At 53.2% G+C, this 12,989-nt stretch overlaps 1 protein-coding gene across 2 annotated transcripts; it reads left to right on the top strand.

Annotated features, from left to right (window-relative positions):
* The first annotated feature begins 4,423 nt into the window (after positions 1-4,423).
* On the top strand, positions 4,424-11,171 carry EMX2 (empty spiracles homeobox 2). Of its 2 annotated transcripts, XM_009909421.2 has the most exons (4): positions 4,424-4,500; positions 5,250-5,730; positions 7,807-7,991; positions 10,695-11,171. In XM_009909421.2, the coding sequence occupies exons 2-4, from the start codon at positions 5,340-5,342 to the stop codon at positions 10,860-10,862; spliced, it is 744 nt and encodes a 247-aa protein (XP_009907723.1). In that variant the 5' UTR covers positions 4,424-4,500; positions 5,250-5,339; the 3' UTR covers positions 10,863-11,171. The 2 variants fall into 2 exon arrangements, with proteins under 2 accessions (XP_009907723.1, XP_054019766.1); XM_054163791.1 differs by lacking the exons at positions 4,424-4,500; positions 7,807-7,991 and having other exon boundaries at positions 5,073-5,730; positions 10,695-10,798.
* Positions 11,172-12,989: the final 1,818 nt, after the last annotated feature.

The following is a 12,989-nucleotide window of genomic DNA, read 5'->3' as shown; positions in this document are numbered from 1 at the left end:
GAGATCTTAGGGCAGCTTCTCCCCAGCTACAGATTTTCGACGTGCAACTGGTCTGTCGGGAATATTTTAAAAAGCGTTTGCTGGGGAGTTTTGGTTTGGGGTTTTTTGTTTGGTTGGTTGGGTTTTTTTAAGGCGTTTAAACCCCACGGCTTAAAATAAGCTCTGTGTCAAAAGATGTCGCATTGTGGAGGACATGAAGTGTGTGGATGTGGGTGCGCACCCATGCGTGGTGTGTGAGTGCACAGGCTGCGCCCTTCCATAAAACGCGAGAGCCCTTATGCCCCTTAGATGTATAAATTAAGCAGCTCTAAGGATCCCCTATGGCTTTCGCCCTCGCAGTTCACCTCCCCGAGGCAACAGCCGGGCCGTGCACGGAACCGCAGCCGGTGGAGGGATTCCGGGGCGGGCGGAGGGAAGCTCTGTGGCCGGCAGGGGGCGCTGCCGCCCCGCGGATGCGCGCCCGGGCTCGCGCCCGCGGCTGCCGCCGTCGCGCCCCGCACAGCGCTAGGACGGGCGGGGACCGGGCACAGGCAGGGCACAGGCAGGGCATGGGCCGGCCGGGCGTCGCGCAGGGACTGGGCATGGGCTAGGAATGGGCCGAGCAGAGAGAGGGCACGGATGGGGTATCGATCGGCAAGAGCCGTGCGCGGGGATGAGTGTAGAGGCCGAACGGACCCGCTGGACCCGTCCCGGCGAGATGTGCTCTCGTTACTGTGCTGCTCACTGCACCCGCACGCAGCTCCGCGGTGTTTTCTCCCGCTTCCTCCCCACATGTTGACATTTAAAACGAGCCGGAGTCTGACACGGACTGGCGCAGATCATGGTTTCGTGCTGAAACTCAGGGATATGCTCTTTTCCTTGGTGTCCCGAGTTACTAATATAATTTCGCAACGGCATGTTCGACCTTCCCGAGACGAAAATAGATGTGCGAAACAAAGCCGCTGCTGGCGGCTGGCGAGAGCCGGGACGCGTTTGTCCAGCCCCTCTCTGAAGACCGGGGGTGCGCGGACAGGTTAGGAGAGCAGTGGTGGGGGGAGGCGTCGGAAGCGAGGGGGAGAATGCTCTGAATCATCTCTGAATTAGCGTCGAGCAGGGGAAAAAAAAAAAACAAAGCGAAGGTCCCGGAGTGCAGCTCACCGGGGCCGGAGAGAAGAGCGAGGCCGTTTCCCTGTACCCTACGGCTGCCTTACCCACGCCCACTGGTGCCACCAGGAGCCCAGGCGGCGGGCGGGCGTGGGGCTTTGCAGGGCTGAAACAGGGCAGTGAGGGTTTCAAGCCTGGCTTCCTCGGCCCTTGGGAAGCACCCTGTGTGTCCGCCTCACTGGGGAGTCATGGCTGGGTGGAAAGCGAGGCCCTGCTTACGGGGAAGCTACGGGTGCTAGAGGGAAGACAGGGCTAGCAGTGACACCCCTCGGACAAAATCCACCTGCTCAGCAGAGGCTCCCAGGGTGCCCGGCGGGGAAGGGCCTTGGACTCTCCGGGAGCCCCGCAGCCCGTCCCGGCTCCCTGACTCCCGGCTCGGCTCCGCGCTGCGCAGCGCTTCGCGGCCCCGACTCCTGTCTCCACTGCCACGAATTACGCTTTTGTGAAGGGCTCGCAGCACTCTTAGACTCACTGTCTGGAATTTAGGGCTTCCAGAAACGAATTAAATAAGGCATTTCACCGGTTCCTTTAACTCATGTAGCCCCCCTTCCAGACACGACCTGCCTGGGCCACATCTCCTCCCCGCTGTGAGCACGAATCCCTGGGATCGGATCCCTAGAAAAGAAAGTTAAGGGGAGGCTGAAAGTCTTTTTCACCGCCATCCCCCCCACTCGCGAAAGTTCAGCTTGGATCAGCCCGTAAACAACTGTCTTACCCAGAGGTTTCCCGCATCTGAGGCCTTCCTCGCATTTTCTTCTTGGCTCGGCCTTTAAAAGATGAGTATTAGTTTGGAAATCCGAAGCTAGTGCTTTTGAGGCCAGCCATGTAATTCGACTGCGAATGTAGCGCACCCCTCCCTCCGAAAGAGGCTGCCTCTCAGTGTGCTTGGAGCAGATCGGGGATTGCTGGGAATGGAGCCCCTGCCAGATTTTCTCCTGGTAGACGCCAAGAAGACAGCGAGAGCAGTCTGTCAAAACGGTGGGTAGGAAAAGTTCAAGAGAGGAGCTTCGGGAGGTGCTCCCGGGGCAGGCCAGGTTGGAGAGCAGCAGTCCCAGCCAGGGTAGCAGCAAGGCAGCCCCAGACACTGGGTCCGCACGGGCCCACGAGAAACGACCAAGACGACGAGTTGGAGGGCGATACGGAAATTCAGTGGGAAGCGAAAAATCGCATCCCGACTGCCCTTGGTTTTGTTCTGACTGTCCCGGTCCTGGTTTCTCTGTGACAAAACCCAGAGAGTGCTGGTGCTCCCCAAGGCTCTACTGTTTCTCTGTCTGTACGTATCCAGGCACACACACACACGTATATATACACATAGATATATACACATATGCAGAGAGCGAGCAGGGCTGGGTGCGCCGCGGGGCCGAGCTCGCCCCGCTTTCCTGGCCGAAACTGGACTTGGCAAGGGAGAGCTCCCCGCTGCAGCTGCAGCCTCCTCCTCTGAGCTCCAGAGCAGCGGGACCCCCTTCGAGAAGGGATTTTAGGCTAGAGGATATTTCCCCGGCAATAAAGAGGGTCAAGGGAGATTTATCGAACGTTTTGAGGGTGATGCCCGCTCTGCGTGTGTGACAGCTTTTTTCGCACGGATATAATTCCTCCCTCCCCAACTGCTAAATTACTTGATGTAGTTTTCAAAGGAGCCCTGTGATTATGTCAGGATGTCTGGGGAAAAAAAAAAAAAAAAAAAAAAAAAAAAAAAAAAAAAAAAAAAAAAAAAAAAAAAAAAGAAAAAGAAAAAGAAAGACTTGAAGTTTTTCCAATTCATATCCGTACTGTAGTCCCGGAGAAGTGTAAATACACAGATGCAGAACATTGCTTTTCCTAGGAGAAGTCTCTCTATTTTAAATTTTTTTTTTCCTTTTCTTTTTTTCCTTATTTTTTTTTCCTTTTTTTTTTAGTGTTCAGGAACCAAGACCCCAGTCGAAATCAGCACATCAAACACCCATCGTATTTAGGGCACTGTCTCAGCCTTGCTCATGTCAATGACTCCAGATCTCTGCGAGAAGAGCGTTACCGCCGGCTGAGGGGGGAAAAGTTGCACAGAAAAGGGCCGAGAGGACTTAAAAAGTTAAACCAGTAGCGATTCACAAGGCACACGAGTAGGTCTGGAAGCAAATTCCTCTCTCCCCCTGTGCAGCAAGCTCGGCTCAGCGGGGCTGGAGCCCTGCACCCATGTCTGCCTGATTGTCTGAGGGCAGGAGAGGTTTTCCCAAACGTTTGAGATCCGGGAGAAGGGCACCTCGCTGCAAAATCTGTCAGAGAACTCGAGTTACGCCGTACAAACATCCCTCTCACTTTGTCTCTGCAATCATATGCACGTGTGGGGATGGATGTCTATACGTAGAGCCGCCCAACGCCTGGAGAACAGATTTACATTTCAGATGGAAAGTGAACTTCTTCACAAAGTGCACCCAACGCGGGGTGCACAAAGGAAAACACGTCCCCAAACAAAGGCGCACAAACACCGGCATCCCTGCGTGCCCGACACTGTTCTGTCATTTATATTTAGCCTATCGTTTTGGTATTGTGTTAAAAATATCGGCTAGCTGCAAACAGGCGCTTTTTGGGAAGAGTGGGGAAGGCGGAGAGAGCTCATCTCGCCCTTCGCTGGCAAGAGCGAGGACCGTGTACACGGCGGGTTTTTAGCATGTTTTAATAGAGCGGAGTAACGGATTTTTTTTCTGTGTTTAAAGTGCAAAGAAAACAGAAAACAAATTCCGGGAACGAATGGAAGAAACGCTAGACTGGTTTTAAGACACACACACACCACCACCCCCATCCTTTGGTTCAACAGAAACATTAATTTACATTAGCAATTCCGCATCTTTAAGATAAATTACAGAGCGGCGTAATAGATTTAAAGTACGCCAGATTTTTTATCATTAATTGTAAATGTGCAAAATACCTGCTGGTACTTCACTTTAGAAGAATGTAATTGGCAAAAATGGGAGGCTGATGAATAGATAATAGATCCTTAACTACCAATAAACAGTAAGCACCAGCCAAGAGTATTAGGATGTGATCATAATTATTCTGCAGCCCCAGCCAATGGGAGGAGGAGAACTCAGCCCTAAAATCATCCCCGGACCCAAAGGTAATCGCGAAAATCCGGACAGGGCTGGAACTGGGGACTCGCTCCCCTGTCCCGTCTGCGAGAGCCCGGCGTGCCTCGGCTCTGCATAATGCAGCTGCTCGCCGCTTTGTTTTCCGCGCCGCGCGGTGCGGGGAGTACGAGGGAGAGAAGCGGGGACTAAATAAGTTCGGAGCAGGAGGAGGAGGAGGGCGACTCGTTCTCTCACCGGAACGAAACCTTTCCCAAGAGGGGCATCTCTCCTGGCCACCCCGAGGCTGATCAAGGTAACCTCGCCGGGCTGAGAGCTCCCGAGAGGTGACAGGAAGAGGGGTGTCACGCTGGCGAACCGGCCCGAACTTACCCTTCCCCCCGCCGAGAGGAGATGCGGGTCCCCCCCTCCAAACACACCCCCGCTGAGCCACCCTTCCCCGGTGTCCCTCTCCCCAGGTCTCTCCCCTACCTTGGTCGTCGGGCCAGGGGAGGGAGGGGAGGGCGTGAGGGTAGCGCTGCGGAGCGGGGGGCCACGGGGGCCGAGCTGCGCGGGGCTGCGCGCTCCCCCCGCGCTGGCGGGCGCGCTCCCGCCGCACTCCGATCCGCGTCGCTCCATCCCTCCCGATGGCGCTGCCCGGCGCTCGCCTCCCCTCTGACGCACTTTAAAGAGTCTCCCCCTTCAACCTCAAGGCGAGTAATAGCGACCAATCATCAAGCCATTTACCAGGCTTCAGAGGAAGCTGTTTATGTGATCCCAGCACTAATTAGGCTCATGAACTAACAAATCGTTTGCACAACTTGTGAAGGGGCCGATCACATCCATGGATTGTCTTTGGACTTAGGGAGGGGGGGCGGGGGGGGCGACCGCCTTTTCCTTGCAGGAGGGAAACTTCTCCCAGCAACTTTTTTTTTCCCCCCTCTGTGTGTGTGTGTGTGTGTGCGTGGTGCGTGTGTGTGTCTCCCTTTTGGGTACCGCTGGCTGCCGCTGCCTCCTTTTCCTCCAGCCCCTGTCTATTTATGTGTGTATCTATCCCTCCTCAAGTCACTCCCTGCTGCAAACTTCCCCGGATCGTCTCCCGCGCACCGGAGAGAGCCAGGCAGAGATTTGGTCGGGGACTCTCGCCGCGGCAGCATGTTTCAGCCCACACCCAAGCGGTGTTTCACCATCGAGTCGCTGGTGGCCAAAGACAGCCCCTTGCCCGCGTCTCGCTCCGAGGATCCTATCCGGCCGGCGGCGCTCAGCTATGCCAATTCCAGTCCGATGAACCCTTTTCTCAACGGCTTCCACTCCACTGGCAGGGGGGTCTACTCCAACCCGGACTTGGTCTTTGCAGAGGCCGTCTCTCACCCGCCTAATCCGGCCGTGCCGGTCCATCCCGTGCCCCCTCCCCACGCCCTGGCCGCCCACCCGCTGCCCGCTTCGCACTCCACGCACCCGCTCTTCGCATCGCAGCAAAGGGATCCCTCTACCTTCTATCCCTGGCTAATACACCGCTACCGGTATCTGGGCCACAGGTTCCAAGGTACGTGCAACTTTTCTTTTCTCCTCCGATCCACCCTCTCATCCTTCTGCGGCCCCCGGCCGGTCCCCGCGGCGCGGATGCGGGGGGACTATGTCAGGGTACTACCCGGAGTCGCGGGCTCGGCTCGGCTGGGCCGAGGGTCTTTTGTGCCTGTCTCCTCCACCTCCAAACTTAAGGAGCTGTCAGAGCCGAGGAGCTCGGGCTTGGCTTTGCTTTGCTCCTTTTCCCGGTTTGTTTTGGTTTCTCCGGGAAGTGTGGGGCAGGCGGGAAGGCAAGGCCGGCTGGGACTTCTGCGGCTTTCTCCCCTCAATTAAAAGCAGGGGGGATATTTTTTGTTGGTGGATATTTTTTTGTTCTGGTGCGCTAAAAGCTACGGAGAAAGCCGCCCCGCAGAGAGGGGAAAGCAGAGTGGAGAGATTTAGGTTCCTCCGGGAAGGCGGCGGTGCTCGCCAGGCTCCCGGCACCGCGGGAAGCCACTGCTGCCTCCCAAAATCCGGCCGCTTCCCTTCTTAGTGAGGACGAGAGGAAAATGAAACGAAGCCCAGAGAAAGGAACAGAGGAAATACAAAAAAATTCCCAGTTTCGGAGCAGCGTGTGGAGATGGGGCTGCGGAGGAGAACGGAGGCTGGGAATAGAGATTCCCTCAGTACGGGGCAAGGAAGGGCTCCCGGCTGCCGAGAGATTAATAACCGTCTGAAGGAAAATAACCAAATCCAATGGCGAACAATCAATAAAATCCCCCTTGCTTAACCCTTTGCAACCGGCAGCGTCTTCTCCGAAGTGTGAGCTGATTTGTCCCCTAATAGGTCCAGCTCCTGCCTCTTTAGTTACACACACACACACACGCACACATACATAAAAAAAAGAAAAAAAAAGGGGGGGGGGGGGGGAAAGAGAGAAAAAGAAAGAAATAAAAAATCCTCCACTAGGAGGGATCCATATGCCTTTTTTTCTTTTTAATTTATTAATTCCAAACGAAAACAAGCCACCTGCAATATCCAGTTCCTCGGCCTTCTGCAGCCGAGCCGTTGCACCCGGGTTGGAAAAGAAGCCTCTGTCTCTCTCTCCGAAGTCAGGCGAACCGCGATACAAAATGGATTATCACCCTCTCAGAATAAAATTACAGGTTTCGCTCACCAAATTATTTGTCGCAGTCGTCAAGCGATTGGTAAAGAGCAGCGGATGAAAGGCGGAAATGTCCTGGTGTTGAGCCACAGCCTGGTTTCAAACACACCCTCCTCCTACAACGATTTTTTAATGCACTTACGGAGAGAGGACCTTGGTGGCTTTCCCACCTTGGAAACAGCGACCCGGAGAAGCGATACAGGGCAAATCCGGAGAGACAGACCGACCAAAAAGCCCCAGCTGACCTCCCCCCCCCACCCCCGCAGTCGACAGTAGGCCGGTTAGGATGGTCCCATGGCCTCCCCGAAGTTTATTTCTGTATTTTACCCCTAATTCCCACAGTAGGCAGCGGTGGAAGCCCCTGCTCCGGGGAGTCCCCCAGCCAAACGAAGGGTAGCGGGAGGAGAAAGTTGCCGGACGGAGTTTTGGGAGAGAGAAGCGGTGAGAGGCCGATGGAGCGGGCTGCCGGCCGGGCAGCGGTGGGGGGCGAGGCGAGGCTGGGGCCACACCGAACGCCACTGTCCCGCTGGCCGCACCGGGGGGGAGGGTGTGTGTGTGTGCAAATAATAAACAAGCACGGTAAGATGTGAGGCTGCCGGTGGACGAGGGGATGGGGCAGCTACCGGGTGAAGTTGCAGACGCCGCAGCCAGGCTTGGGAATTTTTTTCCCCCCTTTATTTTCTTTTATTTTTTTTTAAACTGTAGTGCTCCCTTAGTTCTGTTTTAGTATTTGAATTTCTCCCAGTTCTTTCCTTCCCCTGCTCACTCTTTCCAGGTATTTATCGAAGGGATATTTAATACATAAATGACGCTAAAAGTACAAAAGGGACTATAATCAGATTTCTTCTGCGGGTAATGGTGGGAGACAAAAAAAATTCTTGCGCTAAAAGGTCGTCTCTGGTGCTCTTGGGAAACGTGTTTTGTTAATCTCTGTTTTACCCTGTTGTCCAGGGAATGAAACCAGTCCGGAGAGCTTCCTATTGCACAATGCACTGGCCAGGAAACCCAAACGGATCCGTACAGCTTTCTCCCCATCCCAATTACTGAGACTGGAACATGCCTTTGAGAAGAACCATTATGTAGTAGGAGCAGAGAGAAAACAGCTGGCACACAGCCTCAGCCTCACGGAAACTCAGGTAAGGGGGAAGCAGGGAGTGGGCATCTGGGAAAGCGAAAGTACTGGGATCTCCTTGGGAAAACCCACCCGGCCGACCCGGAGATGTGGGAGAAAAACACGGGCAGATTCTGGGGGCTTTTAGGCCTCTAGCCCTGAGCCAGTGGAGCGGAGTGAGTGGTCTCCCGTCGCCTAGGTGTTGTAAATCTCTCTCCCGTTGGTGAGAGCCATCTACTACTTCGGGGGTCGCGGGCCCTAGGCCGGGCGTGGGAAGCCGCCAAGGCTCGGGGCACGGTTTGAGACTTCCCCGGTGAGACCCGTCCCGAGCGGGAAGAGGAGCGTCGAGATCGGCAAGCTGCAGACGAAAGGCGGTCCATTTTCCTGTGTGATTTGTTGTGATCCTCGAGAAGTAGTTGGATGTTAGGGAAAAAACCAAACAAAACAAAATGGGGGGAAGATACACACCCCCCCTTTGGATCTTAGGGCAGGAATACAGTTTCTCAGACGATTTTTTTCATGGGTTTCTAGCCCCGCGTCCGGCAGCGGGGACATGACGAGTGGGTTCAGGAGGGCATAACGATGAAAAATAAAAGCAGAGAAATTACTAAGTACTAGGAATCCCCCCCTGCACACCCTCCCTCCCGCCCCTCCCCGCGGGCTGGCTGCAGGCCAGAGCCGCACCGGAGACTGTTTCGGTCGTCTCTCTGCAAGGACGATTAGCGACTTTTCTGCTGCAGTTGTCCGGGGGCGAGGGTCTCGGAGAGTACCGAGGCCTGACACCCGTGGGGCGGAGGGGAAGCGGGGGAGGGCGCGGGCTGCCTCCTCGACGGCGGGGACCTACGGCTGGCGGGCTCTCTGCGAGGGCGTTTTTTTCACGCTGTTTTCTCCTCGCCGGAAGAAAGGCTGGAGTTGGGGGGGTGGTGGTGGTGGTGTTTGTTGTTGTTGTTGTGTCGGGGCTTTTGTTTTGTGCCCTTCCAGGAGGCTCGTGGAGAGAGAGGGCTCCAGATGGGGATTGTCTCTACTACAGTATGTGGCACTGTACTTAAAAAAAAAAAAAAAAAAAGAAAAAGAAAAAGGAAAAAGAAAAAAGAAAGAAAGAAGAAGGGGGAAAAAAAAAAGCCAAAATACCCGCTCGCAGCCTAGTTCAAAGTTCCCAGTAAACACAGCGTTCTCTGGGCGGATTAAGTTGTAACACTTTTTTTTCTTTTTTTTCTTGTTATTCTTCCCCCCCCCCCCCCCCCCCCCTTAACTCTTTTTCGTGGGGGAAGCAATAAAGAGGTTGGAGCTTTTGTTTTAAAATGTCTCCCTAACAAAACAATAAAAAGGGATCGCCACTTTTATGAGGTTCTCCGAACAAGGGACCGGTCACAGGCTTATTTCCACTGGAAAGCTGTATTTAAGGTGGTCTTTGTGCTGCTTGATTCCGAAGCTGGTTGGGGTCTTTTGTCCGGATGTCAAACCCCCAGTCCCCTACAAATGAGCTCCCTTTTGGGAGATCAGCGTGCAGAAATGAACCGTCCTCCCCTTCAATTAGCAAACTAAAAGCAAATTAAACTCACCCCTTGTTCCCCGCTCAGCTTTTTAATGGGGGACTTTTGGAGAATATGAAAATGGAGCAGAGATGTGTGTCCGGCCAGGCAGGTCTCTGTTCTGAAGAGGCAGCGAAGCGGGTTAAACCAGCTTATTAAAATGCTCCAGTTCTCTTTTCCCCCCTTGCTGGGGCCTTTATCAGGCACTTTCAGACAGAAACAGAGTTTAAACTGCTTTAAAAAAAAAAAAAATGTTTACCTTTGGCCGCTACGAGGAGTCTGGCCAGCCCTGGAGATAGCTCCCAGATCAATACTATCTGTAATTAAAGCACTGAAGTCAGCTGTCGGATGGTTAAGTCAGATTTATTCGGCGCTGAACACATTCAAAGGGACATTTCCGTTGGCACTTAGAGGTTTCGCCTCACCACGATCGCTCCTGGACGGCGCGTCCTAGGGAGACGCTTCGATGAGCGCCGGACATTTCTTTTCCGGGCATTTTCTTTCATTTTCCTCACTTTTCCTAGAGGAAAAAAATCTCATTCCGCCGCGCCCCGTCCCCGTCCCACGGCCTCGTTGGAAGGGACGAGAGCCCTCGCTCTGCTTTGCCCAGCCAGCCGCGCCGGTGGGTGCCCGTAGTCGGGGGTCTCTTCTCAGCCGGCCCGGCGTTCCTCGCCTCAGCCCCGGGTCGCTTTCCCTACTCAGCAGGCCGCGGGACACCTTGGTAACTGTTGCCGTCCCGGTAGCTGCCCCGACGGCGGGCCCAGCGCCCTGACAGCCCACCGCCGCGCAGCCATGCTTTGTTTTCCCGGTGTGAGGGGCACTGCGAGGGGTTACTCGTGCGCGGAAGATACGCGCCTCTGCGTCAGGTGCGCCCGCGGTGCCTCCCGGCTGCGGCGCACATGCAACGGTGCGGCTGCCCATGCATAGGTTCTCTGGATGTGCCTGGTGGGCGTGAAGCAGCGTGTCTGCATCTTCCCCGGGGACGCTTAGGTAGCACAAAGGCTCTGTCTCACCCCGCTCCGGGCAGGGTAGTGATGCAGGTAGGGCACGGTGCAGGCAGGGCACGGTGCAGGCAGGGAACAGTCTGCGCAGCACATGGACAGGCAGGGCACCATGCAGGCAGAGCCTCTCGGTAGGGCAGCGGGCCGCGGTTAGCACCGGCGTGAGACTAACACCCGGTGCCTTTCCTCCCGCAGGTAAAAGTATGGTTTCAGAACAGACGGACAAAATTCAAGCGGCAAAAGTTGGAAGAGGAAGGTTCAGACTCACAACAGAAGAAAAAAGGGACTCATCACATTAACCGGTGGAGAATCGCCACCAAACAAGCCAGTCCAGAGGAAATCGACGTCACGTCGGACGATTAAAAACTGGCACTTTTGGACTTTTGAAAGCCAGGCACCCCACCAACAGAAAGTGTTAAAGGCTCACATCCCACCCACCTCGGAGTGGCGGTGCGGGGAAGGGACAAGGAGATCTTCATCAAAAATGCGATTCCCGCCTGGGAGGGCAGCTGGGAGCGAGCGAGAGCGAAAGGTCCGGACTGTGGCACTGCCGGCACCGCTCTGGCAAGGGGGGATCTGTCAATCAAAGCCAAAACACCGGGACGAGGTGATTGACAGGTATTCCGTTTCTCGCAGTCCCCTTTTAAAAGCGTAACGTTAAAAAATCGTAAAAAAAAAAAAAAAAACTTGAAAAAAAAATCTTGAAAAGAAAAACAAAACAAAACAACAAACCCAAACTCGGAACCACCCCCTCTCCCCCCAACCAACCCAGAAAAATGATCACCTTACAGGACGTTTTTGCACTTCACAGTTTTTTTCCGTCTTTGAAAGAGAAATTTCCATTAGCAGCCAAAACCCCACACCTGTTTCAGAAACTTGAATTGCATGTGTAAAGCCGTCTGGGCTAAAAAGAAAAAGAAAAGAAAAAAAAAATGGAAAAAGAAAAAAAAAAGGAAAAAGAAAAAAAAAAGGAAAAAGGAAAAAAAAAAGGAAAAAGGGAAAAAAAAGGAAAATGGGAAAAAAAAAGGGGGCGGGGGGGGAAAGGAAAAAAAGGGAAAAAAAAGACCCCGGTTCCTAAAGACAGAAATGAATTGTAATTTCTTCTTTCTTTTTTTTTTTCTTTTTTCTTTTCTTTTTTTTTTTTCCCCTTTAAGACAGGTTCTGTGTGCTTTTTAAATTTTATTTTACGAGAAATGTGCAGTCTGTAAACATTTTATGATAACTTCTGGCGTCAAAGTGTTTGTGAAAGCTAAATGAAGTAGCAGTAACCAAGCATAGTGTTCCTTCCTGGTGGACAACCAAGGTGGGGCAGGGGAGGGACGGGTGGGAAAGGACGGGGATGAGGTGTGGGGGGGGGAGGTTGGGGACGGTCATAACTTTTGCTGCCAAAAAAACCCCAAAACCCAAACAAAAATCAAATCAAATTACTCCCCCTTCCCCCCTTCCTTCTCCCCCCTCCCCCCCCCCCCCAGTTGAATCCCCATTGCAAAACCGGATGATGATTATTTTTTAAGAGCCCAGCGACCAGGTTTGGCGGTGGGAACACCTCCCAGGCTGGGAGGTATCCGGAGAAAAGGGACCTAAAATCGCGGATTAATGTTTTGAATTTTTTATTTTTCCTAATGGCCATTTTCACTGGGGGCAATTTTCAAGCACTGACCTTATAATATTCCCAGATTATAGAGCTACTAAAACGAACAAACAAACAAACAAACAAACAAACAAAGTGACAAAATGTTTCCTTCATGTCTCCTATACCAGAATGTAAATATTTTTGTGTTTTGTGTTTAATTTGTTAGAATTCTAACACACTATATACTTCCAAGAAGTATGTCATTGTCAATATTTTGTCAATAAAGATTTATCAATATGCCCTAAATTTTTAAGCAATATATTTTCCCTTGACACCCCCCTCCCTCCCCCCCTCCCCCCCCCCCCCCCCCAGTTTATCTGAACTCGATAGTTCCTTTCCCGCTACGCACTTCGGGTTTTTCACTGTGGAGTCCCCGCAGTGGGAACCTGCACTCCCTGGCCATGCATTGCTGCGGCCGTAGATGCGTTTGCTTAATCAATTCACTGCCTGCTAAACAGACCTCTAAAAATAACCCCCCCGAGCCCCACTTGATGTAAATAAATACCTTTTTAAAAATAATAACAACAACAACAACTCCAACCTCTTCCCCGGTTAGAAACTGAAATGCAAACTGGCTCGTCGTGGGAGGGTGAAACGGGTTTGTGCTTCGGTGAGAGGGAGAGGGACTTGCCTTGGCAAAAAAAAAATATGTATTTTATTTAGAGGAAGATAATTGGGTGTGGGTTTGGTGGTTTGGTTTTTTGTTCCTTCCCCCGTCTTTTACCTTGCCTCACCAAGTCGCTGCGGTGAGGTGTGGGTGCTGGGAAGCATGTTCTGCACCCCAGCTTCTGCTCTCCCCATCACTCTCAGGGAGCGATCCTGAGCACAGGGTGAAACTCTGACATTAAAGACGTGGA

The sequence above is a fragment of the Dryobates pubescens genome, chromosome 8, assembly GCF_014839835.1.
Source record: "Dryobates pubescens isolate bDryPub1 chromosome 8, bDryPub1.pri, whole genome shotgun sequence".
Taxonomy (NCBI): Eukaryota; Metazoa; Chordata; class Aves; order Piciformes; family Picidae; genus Dryobates; species Dryobates pubescens.
The sequence above is the reverse complement of the archived record's forward strand: the minus strand, read 5'-3'. Positions and strand labels throughout refer to the sequence as shown.

Bases quoted from the DNA above. Each gene is read 5' to 3' on its own strand.
- EMX2 (XM_009909421.2), top strand. From the start codon at position 5,340: ATGTTTCAGCCCACACCCAAGCGGTGTTTCACCATCGAGTCGCTGGTG. The intron at 5,731-7,806 runs GTACGTGCAACT...CCTGTTGTCCAG, and splicing joins TCTGGGCCACAGGTTCCAAG to GGAATGAAACCAGTCCGGAG. The intron at 7,992-10,694 runs GTAAGGGGGAAG...TTCCTCCCGCAG, and splicing joins TCAGCCTCACGGAAACTCAG to GTAAAAGTATGGTTTCAGAA.